The sequence below is a fragment of the Pseudoliparis swirei genome, chromosome 11, assembly GCF_029220125.1.
Source record: "Pseudoliparis swirei isolate HS2019 ecotype Mariana Trench chromosome 11, NWPU_hadal_v1, whole genome shotgun sequence".
Classification (NCBI taxonomy): Eukaryota; Metazoa; Chordata; class Actinopteri; order Perciformes; family Liparidae; genus Pseudoliparis; species Pseudoliparis swirei.
Genome location: NC_079398.1, coordinates 7,985,172 through 8,001,528, shown reverse-complemented (window position 1 = coordinate 8,001,528; position 16,357 = coordinate 7,985,172). Strand labels below are relative to the sequence as shown.

At 43.7% G+C, this 16,357-nt stretch overlaps 1 protein-coding gene and 1 long non-coding RNA gene across 2 annotated transcripts; one reads left to right on the top strand and one right to left on the bottom strand.

Moving 5' to 3' along the window:
- Window positions 1-1,635: 1,635 nt before the first annotated feature.
- On the bottom strand, window positions 1,636-3,357 carry LOC130201405 (uncharacterized). Its single transcript, XR_008833176.1, has 2 exons — window positions 2,801-3,357; window positions 1,636-2,166 (listed from the first exon to the last, which is right to left on the bottom strand). It is a non-coding gene; the product is annotated as an uncharacterized LOC130201405 (long non-coding RNA).
- A 3,871-nt stretch (window positions 3,358-7,228) lies between these two features.
- On the top strand, window positions 7,229-16,142 carry atp6v1c2 (ATPase H+ transporting V1 subunit C2). The gene is given in 12 exon segments (XM_056426837.1): window positions 7,229-7,357; window positions 7,984-8,051; window positions 8,649-8,734; window positions 9,667-9,761; window positions 10,545-10,636; window positions 10,708-10,803; window positions 10,921-10,989; window positions 13,413-13,505; window positions 13,601-13,688; window positions 13,775-13,872; window positions 13,955-14,084; window positions 15,658-16,142. Coding segments are annotated over 12 exon segments (1,134 nt in total). The 3' UTR covers window positions 15,748-16,142.
- Window positions 16,143-16,357: the final 215 nt, after the last annotated feature.

Below are 16,357 nucleotides of genomic sequence, written 5' to 3'. Positions count from 1 at the left end.
AAACTCCTCCCACCTCCCGACGCTCCCAACTAATGGAGTGACGGGTAGGTTTGCAGACTCGCCTATCCAGGTGAGTAAGGGTTCTTGGTGTATCCACATCCCCCCTTACAGCTCTGCTTCCTGCTTGCTCACACCATTCCACTTTACCACAGACCTTCAGTCGCTTCCTAACGAACTACATAGGTTTTAATTCTTTAAAAACCGTAACACGAACTTCAACCACCTCGGGCTCGGGGGCCGGACTCAGCTGGGACCACAGCCTCTCCTTCTTAAAATTCTTTTATACTCAATAGTGGCCCTTACTAATAAATCCCGACTCCCTTTCAATTTAGGAACTCTTACCAGGGTCGAAGATCTAACGTCAGGGGCATCGCAAGTGACAAGCGTTGGTCAGTGCATAGTCGGGGTCTCCCATCATACGCTTAAGCTGACAAGGCGGTAGCAGGGGGACCCAAAAAACCAAAACCGTCCCGGTTGTGAAACAGTGGACCAGCTCTTTACCCTCGCAAGACTGCTGGAGGGGTCCTGGGAGTTTGCCCAACCAGTCTACATGTGTTTTGTGGACTTGGACAAGGCTTTCTCCTGGGTTCCTCTGGGGCTTTTGTGTGGGGTGTTGCGAGAGTTTGGGGTGCCGGGCTGTCGGGTCTCTGTGCGACTGCAGTATGAGCTGTTTGTATTCTCTGCAATAAATCAGATATGTTCCCGGCGTTCATTTGACTCCCTCTGGTTATTTTTAGAGTTAGGTGAAGTTGGCTGAAGCAGACAGATGTGTGATAAAAACTACTAACGTTAAGAAAAGTCTCCAAGTCTCTTTTACCCAGGTTAAGGACCAGATGACTAGATGAGGAGGATGGAGGACCAGATGACCAGATGAGGAGGATGGAGGACCACAGCACCAGATGGACAGCGGCGGTGGTCTTTCTTTCAGTGGGCTGAGTAAGTAATCCCTCTCCAAGACTACAGAAGTAGTACGATTCCATCAATGGAGGCCAGATTCAACACAACAATGTGTCGTTGAGTTCAAAAGTATTCATCTCTTGTGTTTGTGTCTCACAGGCAGGACTCCACTGGGCTTTTGTCTCACTCTTGGGGAAGCGTCAACCATCCCGATGCCCAGACCCCCAGCAGACCTCTGAACCCCTCTCAGCACCCCAGAGAGTCCAAGACCCAGTGAATAAGGTCCTAGCTGCCCCCCCACCCCGACACCACCCGCCAGCCAGGAGGACGAGGAGGGTCCCGTCCCCACCAGCACAGAGGACGTAGTTTGTTTCCATCTGGAAGCTCCTCACACAGGAAGCTGTCATCCGCTGTTTGCATCATCTGCTGACGCTTCAGGCTGAACGAGAAATAATCATCTAAAAGCTTTCAAATGTCATTGTCGCATAAATTCCTGTATGTACAGTATTGTTCCTGTTTATTTACTGAGTAGCACAATTATATACATGTTCAACAAACCTTCTCAATATGTCTCTTTAGATTGTATCATTTTTCTGATCGTTGATATCTGACAATGTAGAACACTTTATATATAAATATTCTCCCTTTTTGATTTCCATTTGACTCAAAGGCCTTATTGTTATTACTGTTCATTATTATACTGTTGATATAAATGAAATGGAGAAACGGCCAGCAACGTGCAGTATGATTGTTCCCAATTTTATTCAAATATACTCATAAACAATTGTTATCTTTACTGATCGCGTACCAGAACATAAAGTAATTTATGCATCATTATAGACAGATGTAGGTGCAAGGGAACAAAACATGCCTGTAACATAAGGGGGGAATTTAATTAATTATTATCATTTGTATAACACTGCGGGTGCTTATTTCAAAATGATCATAGAGAACTTACCAACACTGAAGAGGCACCGACGATAACAAAATAAAGAACCCTATTGAAAATAACTACAAAGGTACATTTGTGTTTTTACTTTGCAACAAACAGGTCCGGCTCAGAGTATTGTCAGGTACTGTTGGCCTGAAGAGATCAATGAAACATTCGAGATATCACATATCAAAAAGGAAATTATGAAATGACAAGGGCACCTCATAACTGGGAACCATCCTGGAACCATTAGGTGTATGGTGGTGGAGAACAGGGTCCTCCCGGTCGAGCACTTTCAGTTAGAGACGGATCCAGATCCTCCCAGCTGCCATCTCACTCTACAAACAGTCCAACATTTTTTACAAAAATCAACCTAAATGCAACTTTGGTGAAAATCACTTTCCTGCTTCGAATCACTGTTTTCAGTTCAGATTTGTAGTAACTGACTGTTAATAAACTTTTTGCTCAAGCTAAGTGTTGCATCACTATTCAAATAGACCCTCCCATTCTGTTGGACAACTATTAAAAAAATTATCAATGGTGAGAGACAAATAACTGATTCAGTTGGAATTGTGCCACGAATTGCACATAATGTTTCGCAAATTAACACATAAAAAAAAAAAGTCAAATCATTTTGTCATACGACCAATGGATTTCTATGACTTTTCCATGACTTTAAACCAAGTTTTCATGATCAAACAATTTGTGAAATCTCAGTGTATACATGAAAAAGTGAGAACATTTAGTATTTAAACATACAATGCTAATTCCAAAGCATAAAGTATGCCATAAACCAGCGGTCCCCAACCTTTTTTGAGCCACGGACCGATTCCGTGTCAGAAATTATTTTCACGGACCGGCAATATAAATGACGTAATAAATATGACGTCATACAATTATACTAAGGGCATAAAGTGCCAAAACTACAACTCATCATTACGCCGAATTAGTGTGAGCCGTGCGCTTGTTTACCTGCAACGAGCCGCTAATGGAGACGGCGACACAGACGTGTGTTTGGTCCGCTGCTCCTAACCGAGTTCTGGTCGCTGTCATTAGAACACCGGCAGAGTTGTTGTGTGAAATGTCCCAAATTCTCTTCTAGCTCGGACGGGCTCGATTCACCGGGTGGGTTTGTTTACAAATGGGTTGCAGGTCTATTCTTTTGCAGTCGGGTCTTTTGTGGTTGGAGTACCGCTCAAACTCTTTTAAAAGCCTCTTGCACCCGGTCAATGTCTGAAACATGTAGCATATTCCGCTGTTCACTCGCCCACACACTGTGCAGAGCTTCTCGGAGCCTGTGAGCCGTTGGTAGCGCTCGTAGTTGGAACTTTGAAAGTGGCGAACGAACCCCTTCCCCGCCTGTGACGGGCTTTGTAGCGTCGGCGTCGGTCTTAAAGTTCGTCTTGAGAATGGCGTTATAATTATATCCTCGACCAAATCGATATCTTCTCCTCCTTCCGCCATTGTGGGTTGAAAAAATAGCTTAGTAGTACGCAAATTAATTCGTTTATCAAATTCAGTTTCCTAGTTCTGAGGTTCTCCATATACCTGCCCATAGGCCCCGCCTCTCAATATTGGTAATCCAATCAAAAGAAGTGCACGCACTACGCCTGCTAGCTGGCCCCGGAACCGGCACAGGAGCCAACTCTAAAGCTGATTGGTTGACACAACATTTTCATTCCCATTCACTTTAAGCTACCAGCGCCCGCAATGTTGATTCTGAAGGCCTAAGGGCAGATTTTAGCCCCCTGGCAACACACGATGGCTGAATATGATTGGATAAAAGATCTAACATAAAGACCAGCCCTCCAAATCTCAACCTGGGGCTGGAAGCAGTGCAACCAAGAGGAAAGCTATGAAATGAAGAGTATAACTCAGGGGTGGGAAAACTTTTTGACTCGCGGGCCACAATCGGTTCTAAAATGTGACAGAGGGGCCGGGCCAGGAGCATTTGGACACGCAATGTAATTTATTAAACCTGGAGATTGCGTCTGTTTTTTATACATTCCAATTTAAGGTGCAAAGTTAAAGTAATCAACATTTACTGGAAAGAGATCAATGGAATCACTTTCAACATTCAAAACAAATTATTACCCAACGAAATACTCAAGCTCAATAATTTCTAATTGTTTTAAACCCCGCAAAATAATGGACGGATTGTCCTGAGAGATAGACTGAATTAAATATCCTGCCTGCAGCAGAAACTAGAAAGGGGTCTTTAAATTGAGGGCGATGTGCGGCGTCATCTGGTCAGCATGTGTATGAACCCGTCACAAACAGACTGATGGCGCTTTACTCGAGAAAATATTACCCTAAAGCTGACAATTGAAGTTCGATTTTTAAAAATTATTCATATCTCTTCTGAAAACACACCTTTCCTCATGTGGACGAACTGTTTTGGTGTTTGAAATTGGTTTACCAAAGGTCATAGGTTCACAAAAGCAGTGAAATATCTGAATACAATGCTAGACACATGTAATTGCACCTGTCCATCCTGGAGAGGGATCCTCCTCTGTTCTCTCCTGAAGGGTTCTTCCCTTTTCCCCCCTGAAAGGTTATTTGGGAGTTTTTCCGGATCCGATGAGGTCAAAGGTCAAAGGTCAGGGATGTCAATATGTACAGATTGTAAAGCACTCAGAGACAAATTTATAATTTGTGAAATTGGGCTCTACAAATAAACTGAATTGAATAAATGAGGAAAACCAAATTTTGTATTACCGTTTTTTGAGTAAAAATGATGTGGTCTGTCACACATTCACCAAAATGATAAAGATGGGACTGAGAAATTACTTCATATTGCAGATAAAGCTTCATGGGGTGTGTGCAAATAAAAAATGCCCATTACATTTTTTTTAAAATAAATATGTATTGTACATTTAAAAAAATAATTATACATTATATACATGTTGAGAAATAGAAAACAGAACTCAACTATTGACAGACTATTTACAATATGGCTTCACGATAATAACATCATGTCATCGTGTCACGAGACCTCTCTGCTGGCCGGGCAGGTGGAGCTGCAGGTGGAGCTGCAGGTGGAGCTGTAGGCGCTGGTGAATCCTCTCTGTAAAATACAAGACTAGTCAGCACCGCGCGCACGTGACGGACACCGGGACGGACACCGTGATACGTAACGTTTAGTAAAGACTCTTACCCGGTCCAAGTGGACCTCTTCTGGCTGCGTGTTCCTCCTTGTGGCTCTGCAGCTTCTCCTCCTCCGGAGGCTCCGCACTGCTCGCCAAAATCCCTCACCTGTGTGGTGGGCGGGTCCTTTGTGATTTACTGAGTGTTCATTGGTTGTTTTTTTCGCAAAATGTTGACAGACAAACGGATTGACAAATCACAGTGAAGGATTTCGTGTGACGAGTTCTTTCCGCGCCAACGCACACCGGAAGTAAACAAAGTCGCGATTTGGACAAGTTCGGCGGGCCGGATTAAAAAGCCTAACGGGCCGGATGTGGCCCGCGGGCCGTAGTTTGCCCATGTCTGGTATAACTCTTATTCTGGGGAATAATTGAATACATATTTGTGGGAACATTTATAAAAATAAAAATAAATATTCTGATGATGTTTAGGCCAGCAGAGAAGGCCTTGCTGGCCCTGACGGCCCACCACTGATATATATATACAGGTATATATATTAAAATATAAATATGTTCGTACATTTTGTTTTTATTTTTATTTATTAAATTTTGTATTAGTAAATAGATTTATTTATACACATATGCAGTCTATCCTTTTAGGGCCTCTGTAATTTTTACTGAGAAGAGGGGGGAACTCATACGTATGTGCTGAAATATATACAGTATATCTATACATATATTTATAAATATATATTTATAATAGATTGATTGAATTCACTACATTTCTACATTTGTTGAAGTAGCTGTCGGGCCAATTTAAAATCCAATGTATTTCAGCCTTTACATCATTCACCTCAACACAATTGAGATTAGGAACTGTTACCCATATGATCTATACATATTTGTAATCTTAAACTATATATCATCTTCAGTCAGCCCCTATGATGAAAAAATATATTGAAAATGTAATGTAGCCCAAAGCCTAACACACGGTAAGACTGTCTTAGTCATCGATTGAGGGAATGTAAATTTGCATTAATGGAGACACTGAAAACAACTTTATTCGTGAAAACTTATTATCACTTTTCCTGCCCCGCTCTATATTTTATTAAAAGTGCACACATACAGTACATAGCCTTTATTAATTTTTTAAATCATCATTATTTTTATCATTAAAAATGGAGGCTCTGCCTTATATTTAGCTGTTGCCATTGTGAATCGTAATATCAGATCTCCATTGATGATGGCTTTTTTCATTCACGCATGACAGTTCCATGTTTAAATATATATATATATACACTACCGTTCAAAAGTTTGGGGTCATCCAGACAATTTCATGTCTTCCATGAAAACTCACTTTTATTTATCAAATGAATTGAAAATTGAATAGAAAATATCGTCAAGACATTGACAAGGTTAGAAATAATGATTAATATTTGAAGTATTAATTTTGTTCTTCAAACTTCAAGCTCAAAGGAAGGCAAGTTGTAGAGCTTATATCACCAGAACTGTTTTCAGCTGTGCTAACATAATTGCACAAGGGTTTTCTAATCAGATATTAGTCTTCTAAGGCGATTAGCAAACACAATGTACCATTAGAACACTGGAGTGATAGTTGATGGAAATGGGCCTATATACACCTATGGAGATATTTCATTAGAAACCAGACGTTTCCACCTAGAATAGTCATTTACCACATTAACAATGTATAGTGTGTATTTTTGATTAATGTTATCTTTATTGAAAAAACAGTGCTTTTCTTTGAAAAATAAAGACATTTCTTAGTGACCCCAAACTTTTGAACGGGAGTGTATATATTTTATTTATTTAAAAAAACATCATATTATTATTTTGTTATGAAGAGTGATAGCCCAGTTGCAAAGTGACGGACAACCACTTCTGGTAACGTGTACCCAGATCACCTGGAGTGATGTAACAGCTTCTTGTGATCCTAGACGGCAGTGGGCTGACCCTCAGTAAGGCTCAGGTGGAGCTGCTGCTCAGACTCTCTCCAATACCACGACACAGTGGGGCCGACACAGCACGGCCGTGAAAATGACCTGACGGTAAGAATCGTCACTTTGAATGCTTTATTATTTAAATTTTGTGGTTTCTTTTTAATTGTACTTCAAGTAGCCTCGTCGTGACCAAGGACAACTGGTAATATTATCCTAGGATGCTCAATGCAATGTGCTAATGGAAACAGAAGGAGGATAACATCAACAACAGTCAGCTCGATGCTAAATTAAATGCTTGTGATGATGAATGTTTGTCTGCTTTGTGTCACAGCCTCTATTGTGCCAAACTGGGAGCCATGACAGACCTATGGTTGGTCTCTGTCCCTCTGGACAAGACCAGTTTAACCAGTGTGGAGAAACTCAAGCGCATCCTCGCCAAAACCAACTTGGCCACCTGCTTCAAGTTTCCCATTCCAGATCTCAAGGTGAGGCTGCATGCGCGTCTGTCTCCAGATCAAATATGTACACCGAAACTGGATGGGGAAAGCTCTCTCTCCTTGAGCTGTGAGAGCAGCAGGAGTGGTATGTGTGTGTGTGTGTGTGTGTGTGTGTGTTAGTCCTGTGTTCATCCCAGTGCAGTACAGTGTGTGTGAGGAGGATGATGGTGTTTGGTGTCCTTCTCTGGTGAAGGGATAACGGCTCAGGTTGCTCTTTACAGTTTGAGGCAAAATTTCCATCCTACCCATTTCACTCAGCGTGATCAATGTTCACCTCGGCTGCCAGGAATCGTAAAGGGGACATATCATGCTGCCTTTGCAGGTTCACGCATGTGTTTATGGGTTTCCACGAGAAGCAGTTTACAAGCTTTCATGTTGGAAAAAAAACATGTTTATTTTTCTGCACACTGTCTGTCTGATGATACCTGCATTCACCCTCTTTTTCCGAAAATGCTCAGATTCAGCACCAGCTCCGATAAGATCGCCCCGAGAAACAATGAATATGATATGTGGAGGCTGACTCTTTACAGCCAGTATGTTCGCTATATCAAATCCATGATGACACATCATCCATCAGTAACACTGACTGTATACTGTCTTCGCTGTGAACCCAGGTGGGAATACTGGACAGTCTGTTCAGCGTGTCAGATGATCTCTCCAAGCTCGACACACTGACTGAAAGGTACAATATATATATATATATATAAATAAATAAATAAATAAATATATATATATATATATATATAAATGTATATATTTAACATATATATATATATTTATATATATATATATATATTTCTAAATAAATAAATTCATTGAGAGACACAAAACCCCTTTTTTTCTCAGTGGTCATTGCATAATTTTAGCTTAATGTGCAGCTTTATACTTAATTCAGACTCGTACCTCTGAGCTTCTCTGCATTATGATTAATTCATGGTCGGGGTTATCTTTCCCTCCTGATTTTAAATTCCTTCTTAGTGCACCTGTAAGTGGGGAAGTCATAACCTATTTGAGCCGTGAAGATGTAGACTCGGCAGATCAAACCAGACACATTTAGTCCTGAAATGTAGACCTCGGTTGTAGGTCATTCCTGGGATAAGTAGAAACCCTTGGCTGGACATTAATAGTTCATTGTGGGCCTCAGTGTCAGCATGTAGGTTTCCATCAAAGGAACCAAAAAATGATTTAACTGGCATCTGAATAAATAACTGACAAGATAGTCGAGGCACCTCTGTAATAATGCAATTTTTTTCTTCTTTCCCCCATTTGCCCCGGTCAGCGTGATAAAAAAAACCCATCAGTGTATGAGGGAGGTGATGGAGCAATCCGCTGACGAGGGGCAGGACAACGCCTTAGCCAATGGAGGTGAGTCACACACAACGTGCTGAGGGTGTTCATTGCAACACATGGAAGCTCATGAAGGAAGAGCAGAGGAGCACCGGGTTACATGTGAGGAGCTACTGCACACAGAACAATAATGGTTCTTTAAAAGCTTTTGTGGTTCTGTGAAGAACCATCTCCTACTGAAGAACTAATTTGAAGGTTCGTTGGGGCACCCTTCTATTCTTTGAAGAACTCTTTAGGAAACGGCTCTTTAAATAACTCTGGTTTGAAAGGTTCGATGTGGAACCAGAAGTGGTGCCTTAAAGAACCATTTCCTTAAAGAGTTCTTCAAAGAACCTATAAAGTTATCTTAAAGAACCTTCAACAAATGGTTCTTTAAAGAACCCTGGTTTGAAAGGTTCTATTTGGAACCAAAAATGGTGCCTTAAAGAACTATTTGTTGAAGGTTCTTTAAGATAACTTTATAGGTTCTTTGAAGAACTCTTTAAGGAAATGGTTAAAGAACCCTAGTTTGAAAGGTTCTTTGTGGAACCAAAAATGGTTCTTCTATCACTCATCACTCTGAAGAACCATTTTCGGTTCCAGATGGCTACTTACTTTGTCTGTGAGTGTATACAGACAGACATCCAGAGGCTGATACGTTCTGCCTTACCTCTTCAACAGACTAACGAGTGTCATCACTTTCCCCCCCATCAGACAGCGGCAGGGGTCGGTCGGCCGTCGCGTCGCCCCTGAAAGCTTACCTCCAGTCAATCAGGGGTATTCCCTTTTGCTTGTCTGCTGGAGTGCGGTGCTGCCGTCAGACTCTGATATAAAGCGTGCCTTCTTGCGGTGCTTTTGCCCCTTTGTGTTTTGCCCTGCTTATTTCACCGCGTGGTATTGTGTGATTACAGTTGCACATTCTTTTTGGGGGGGTTCTGGTTAGGTTGTGACTTCTTTTGTGTGTTTCTCAGTGGACCTGATGAGCTACTCAACCAAGTTTCAGTGGGACAAAGCCAAGTATCCCACAGCTCTGCCTCTGTCCAGCCTGGCAGACATCATCAACAAGGTAGCCTGACTCGCTAGGAGTGAGGATGTGAAACACAGAGGAGGACATGAGTGTATCCTTATGATTTAGTAGAGTCACAATCACAACCATCTTAAAGGCGTACTCCAATTTATCATTGCATTCCCGCACTGTTGGGAGACACAAAAGAAAGTGGTGGACGTCACAGTGAAATGGAAATCCTGGGCCAGGATGAATAAACAACACAAAAATGGAAAAATACTCTGTTGCCAATATGTTGCATCACAACTATTCAGACTGGCAGCAATGCATCTGGAAGTCTGTCTGAGCTGAATTCTTGTGCAGCCTAAAGCTAATGTGAGCTGTTTTTATCGAGTTTCCTTAAACCAGTTCCCACTCGAAATAGTTCCAGCGCATATATCTCAGGATTTTATTGTGAAAGGTTAAGGAAGAAGTGGATTTATGCGCAGCCTTTGCCAAAGTCAAAGGTAGTAAAGCAGTTTGTTGTCTTGGTTGGGAACACAAAGCCTCCTGAATATCTTCTTTCCACACAATCGTTGGGTCGATGCCTTCATTCAAGGTGCAAAAGCTCCGTAACGATCGGCTTCGCTCATCCGTGTAAAGGCCTGTAGTTTAGAGCATCTTTAGCCTTCGTAATGTGACGTATTCATACGAATTATTTATCATCAACTCTTTGCATCTGCATTTAAGCTGCATATATACAGACTCATCAAATGATATTAAATGTATTCAACATAGCAGGAGTTGTTACAGTTTTGAGGTAACCCCGTGGTCCCCCTTGTGTTCCCATGTCCCGTGGGTCAGGAGGTGTCCCAGATGGAGGCGGAGTTAAAATCTCGAGCCGCAGCCTACAACAGTGTTAAAATGAGTCTGGAGCACACACTGCAGTGAGTGATGTAAATACAATATATATTTAAAAAAACTTTAATGTATCAAGGGTGAACTGATGAAATGTGTGTGTTTCCAGTGGGAGTTTTCAAACCCGCAGTCTGAATGACATCGTGAGGAGCAAAGACCTGGTGGTCTCAGAGTACCTCACCACTCTACTGGTCCTGGTGAGCAGGTGGGTGACACACCAAAGGCTATTCTACTGCCATTTGATGGTACAGCACAAATGTGTCTGTGTGTGTGTGTGTGTGTGTGTATGTGTGTGTTCATAAATGTGTTTCTTTGGTCACAGAGGGAGATACCTGCAGTGGGAGAGGACCTATGAGTCTTTGTCGGAGTTTGTGGTTCCACGGTCCAGCAGGTGAGCGGCCTGTGGTCACTCTTGGCAGTGAGACAAGCTATTCCACTTGATTCCAGGAGCAGTGCACCAGAAAGCCCCGAGTGCCTGTCTCAGCATCCGAAAGCTATTTCACTCGATCCCAGTAGTGCCTGTTCTCAGCAGCCGAAAGGTCAGGCTCAGTACGCACAGGTGTTTCATTACCGGACAAAAGTAAAAGTCTGTGCAGCTCGGATCACTTTTAAGAAAAGAGATGGGTTTGTGTCTTATTTGGTCAGAGGAAAGTTTGTGTTCAATCAAACTTTTTAAATATTTCAATGCTTTATGACATTGTTCAAGAACCTGAGTACCTGACAAGAAGAATGGAGCGCGTTGTCGACTGACTTCGATATTAGAGCAAGAACTAAAAAGTGATGTCAACCTCCAATTTGTCATGGATGAATTATGAATGGTCACTCTTGAAAGTAAAAAAAGAAAAAGAACAAAGACACCTAAATTCCGGGAAGGCAACCCTCCAGCTTTTAGAAACAGATTAAGTCAGGAGATGGATGCCTCCTGGACGCCTCCCGTTAGAGGTTTTCCAGGCACTTCCAACTGGGAGGAGACCACGGGGAAGACCCAGGACACGCTGGAGGGATTATATCTCCCAGCTGGCCTGGGGACGCCTCGGGATCCTCCGGAATGAGCTGCAAAGTGTTGCGGGTGAGAGGGAAGCATGGGTCAGCCTGCTGGGTCTGCTGCCCCCGCCACCCGACCCTGGATTAAGCGGATGAAAATGAATGGATGTGTTTTTAGAGGAAAGACTGGTCTGTGTCAGGGCCTCTGGAAAAAAGAATTTAGGACCGTAATGACAAAACAAACAGTTGTTCTATTATATATGGACTTATGCGGCACACTCCTTTTGTTGTTTGTTCCATTTCCAGTTTCATCTTTTCACACAGACTTTAAATGACCATAATCAGACAACTTCAGTTCAAACTGTTGGGTTTGTCCGTTCTGAGCTAGATGTAAAAACATGGCGAGGAAACATGGCGGACCGAGACATAAAGGGCTCATTCTAAGCTTGCGAAAACACAACGATTCTTAGGTGGTCATACATTAATGAAAACATAGTTCTATATGCCATTTTAGATCCCCCAAATTGCTACACATTGGCCCTTTAAGAATAAGACCAGCTACGCTAATGTTAGAATGCCAACATTCCACGATGCTAATGTTCGCTAGCTTAGTTTAGTGTGTTAGCCTGCTAACTTTGCTAATTGGAACTAAAGCAGAGCTGGAGCCGATGGGAATGTCATTAGTTTTTTAATGTTTTAATTTGTGCTCATAAACCAAGTTATTGGACGAACAAGAATGTTGACCTCATGATAAACAGCAGGCCGAGGCCTAATGTCAATAGCCGACCAAGTATGTTAGCTAGCTATTAGCTTGTTGGGATGCTATTTAAGCTTCACAATGCATAATATCTAGTCTTTCATCACAGAGCAGAACTCTAGTAGACATCCCACGGTTGACTTTATTCTACTCCTGGGTGACCTGTTGCTGCATGTTGTCGCGTGGCGCTCTAATCCTCAGTCGTTATTTTGTGCGACCCTCAGGCAGGGATGGATTAACCAACGGGCCTACCGGGCCCAGGCCCAGGGGCCCATGAGCTCAGGGGGCCCCTGGGCCTGAGCCTCCGCGCGTGACGTCGCTGTTATTAACATTGTATTGATATGAATATGATGATATGACACGATGCGCCGTATGCCGGTATATGCTAGGCTTAAGTCATTCATGTCAGTAACAGGGCCCCAATAGTCCTACTGAGGGATGGATTACCGAACGAGCCTACCGGCACCAGGGGCCCATGAGCTCATGGGGCCCTGAGCTTAGGGGCCCATGAGCTCAGGGGGCCCATGAGCTCAGGGGGCCCCTAAGCCAGAGCCTCCGCGCGTGACGTCGCTGTTATTAACATTGTATTGATATGAATATGATGATATGACACGATGCGCCGTATGCCGGTATATGCTAGGCTTAAGTCATTCATGTCAGTAACAGGGCCCCAATAGTCCTACTGAGGGATGGATTACCCAACGAGCCTACCGGCACCAGGGGCCCGTGAGCTCAGGGGGCCCATGAGCTCAGGGGGCCCCTGGGCCTGAGCCTCCGCGCGTGACGTCGCTGTTATTAACCTTGTATTGATATGATGATATGACACGATGCGCCATAGCCGGTATATGCTAGGCTTAAGTCATTCATGTCATGGTCATATAATTCGCGTTATGTTGTCTGCTCAGCTCCGGTATCGTTGTTCCATACGGACTGTTTTGTTAGCGATGTTAAAAAAAAATTGTAATTTAAATTAGTTTTTTTTTTTTAAACATTTTTTGCCGGTGGGGGGGGGGGGGCCCTTGACACGTCCAGGTCCAGGGGCCTGTGGTTTCTTAATCCGTCCTTGCCCTCAGGAAGCTGTACGAGGACGGAGAGGGAGGCGTTTTCTCCGTCACACTGTTCAAGAGAGCTGTGTGTGAATTCAAAGCCAAAGCCCGGGAGAGCAAGTAAGCGGGGCCCGGATTGCCGGAAAAATACACCCATCAAGTCAAAGCTGTGTTGTAGGTGTCAATTACCAAAATGTAGCCAATGATCCATACAGGTTCACCGTGAGCGAGTACAGCTTCGAGCTGGAGGCGCAGAAGGAGCAGGAGATGAGGCGGCGCAGTGTTCACAAGAAGGAGCAATACGTGAGTCCGACATCATGCGTCGCAGAGTTTTTCAAATTTGTGTGCACGTTTGTCGTATATTATAAAAGCCAGTGCCTCCTCCATAGGGAATCTTTGTGCGTTGGCTAAAGGTGAATTTCAGCGGGGTGTTTGTCGCCTGGATTCACTTGAAAGCATTGAGGGTGTTTGTGGAATCGATCCTCAGGTCAGCGCAAGTGGTTTCCTCTCGAATATGCCATGCGATTCAGTTCCCCTGCGAGTCGACTCATGAGGGTGTCTCCTGCTAGGTATGGCATCCCGGTGAGCTATCAGGCTCTAGTGCTGCGCACGGACCAGAAGCGCTCCAAGAAGCTGAAGCAAGAGCTCGCTTCCCTGTTCGTCCACCTGGACCCAATAGCCAGCGCCAGCAAGACACATGTAAGAGGCCGCAATTTCGTGATAAAGCAACTATGGAGGCACTCGGCTGAAAGTCAAAGTCAAAGTCAAAAGTCAAAGTCAGTTTTATTTGTCAATTTTCCATATGTGCAAACATACAGAAGATCGAAATTGCGTTTCTCTTCTGTCCAACATAAAGTGAATTGTGCAACATATAGACAACATAGAGTGCAAAAATAGTAAAAAACTTGTGAACATATAGACAACATAAAGTGCATAGACAACATAAAGTGCAAAAATAGTAAGAAACATGTAAACATATAGACAACATAAATTGTGCTAGCAGCATTCAGACATGTGAGTCTGAAAGAGGACGGAGTGGGAGGATGGGGAGAGAGTTCAGCTTCCTGACCGCCTGGTGGATGAAGCTGTTGGACAGCCTGGCGGTGTGAGCCCGGAGGCTCCGGTACCTCCTCCCAGAGGGCAGGAGGCTGAAGAGACCGTGTGAGGGTGGCAGGGGTCACTCACAATCGAGGTCGCTTTGCGGGTGAGGCGGGTGTTGTATATGTCCTGCAGGGATGGGAGGGGGGGGAGTGAGGCACCCATGATCCTTCCAGCTGCCTTCACTATGCGCTGCAGGGCTTTCCTGCTGTGGTCTGTGCAGCTTCCGACCCACACAGTGATGCAGTTGGTCAGGATGCTCTCGATGGTGCCGCGGTAGAAAGTGCACATGATGGGTTGGGGGCGCCCTGCTTTCCTCAGTTTCCGGAGGAAGTAGAGGCGCCTCTGTGCTTTCTTTGCCAGCGATGTAGTGTTGGCTGTCCACGAGAGGTCCTCACTGATTTCCACCCCCAGGAATTTGGTGCTGCTGACCTGCTCAATGTCCGCACCGTTGATGGTCAGTGGTGGGTGATGGGTGTGGCCTTTCCGGAAGTCAACAACGATCTCTTTGGTCTTGCTGTTGTTGAGCAGGAGGTTGTTGACTCCGCACCACGTGGTCAGAAGGTTGACCTCCCTCCTGTAGAGGGTCTTGTCATCCTTGGTGATGAGACCTATCAATGTTGTGTCGTCTGCAAACTTGACCATGTGATTGGTGCTGTAGCTGGTTTTGCAGTCGTGAGTCAGCAAGGTGAAGAGCAGTTGAACTAAAACACCTGTTTCTCTGAAACGGTCATGCTCCTTCATATTTTCCGTAAAGTACAGTCAACCATCTGCTGTCCAGCATACTTGAAATGACACCTTTCACACGCAAATTCATCCACGGAAAGTGGAAGTGCGGGCTACTGAACTGCAAGCTCATACTGCAGACGCACAACAACAAGACCAACAAGAGGTCAAAGGTCAGGGGTGTTGTATGTGTACAGATTGTAAAGCCCTCTGAGGCAGATTTGTAATTTGTGATATTGGCTATACAAAATAAACTGAACTGAATTGAATCATCTGCTTTTCCGATCTGGTAGGCAACCCGGGCCTCGGGTTGCGAAACATAGAAGTGCCTGGGTTATAAAACGTGATCAGAATGGGGCACAGACGAACACTCCTGCAGTACAATGATTGTTTTTTAGCTGGTTCAAGTTGTGTTTTCTGTGTTGTTCCGTCTCCCTCTGCCAAGCAGGCAAGCTGTGACCTCCCAGAAATCTGTCAGCATGAGTACTTGTCCTACATCTGCTACCATATCAACACCAATCTGCTGGAGATCAGCTAGCAGTCCGCAAAGAGAGAACATAATGACCAAGGAAGGAGGGCTCTGTGGACCAGAGCCAGCAACAGACAGCAATAAAACACACGCAGGGATCCTTCAATATCTTGGTTTTCAACACGTCTCATAAGCCAGGAACACCTGTGGAGCTGCTCTTGGACAGCAGTGTACATCATCTTGTGGATGGATTCGGGTCCTCTTCACTACATGATCAGCTGCACGTGGCCCGTGAAACCATTTAAACATGCAAGAACATGCACTGTAAATAAAGGAAAGCGCATCGTGACTTTCTTTTCACTCATATTTAATCAGAATGTTTTCAAATGTAATGCTATGAATGGTGGAAGCAGAACTCAGGACATTTACTAAAGTAAAAGTACCAACATCTCAATGTAAAATACTGAAGTGTAATCATAAGTGACAGTACTGAAATCTAAATCCTCTAAATTCAAATCCTTAAGATTGTCATGAAAATGTTTGATCATATTTATGACCAGGATTCTTTTCAGGATTAGTTTTCGTTTTTAGGTTATACTGCCAGTGACTATTACTGTAGCTCAGAGATCTTAAGGATTTAAATGTACGTCATGTATTAAAGTAAACACACTTATACCGC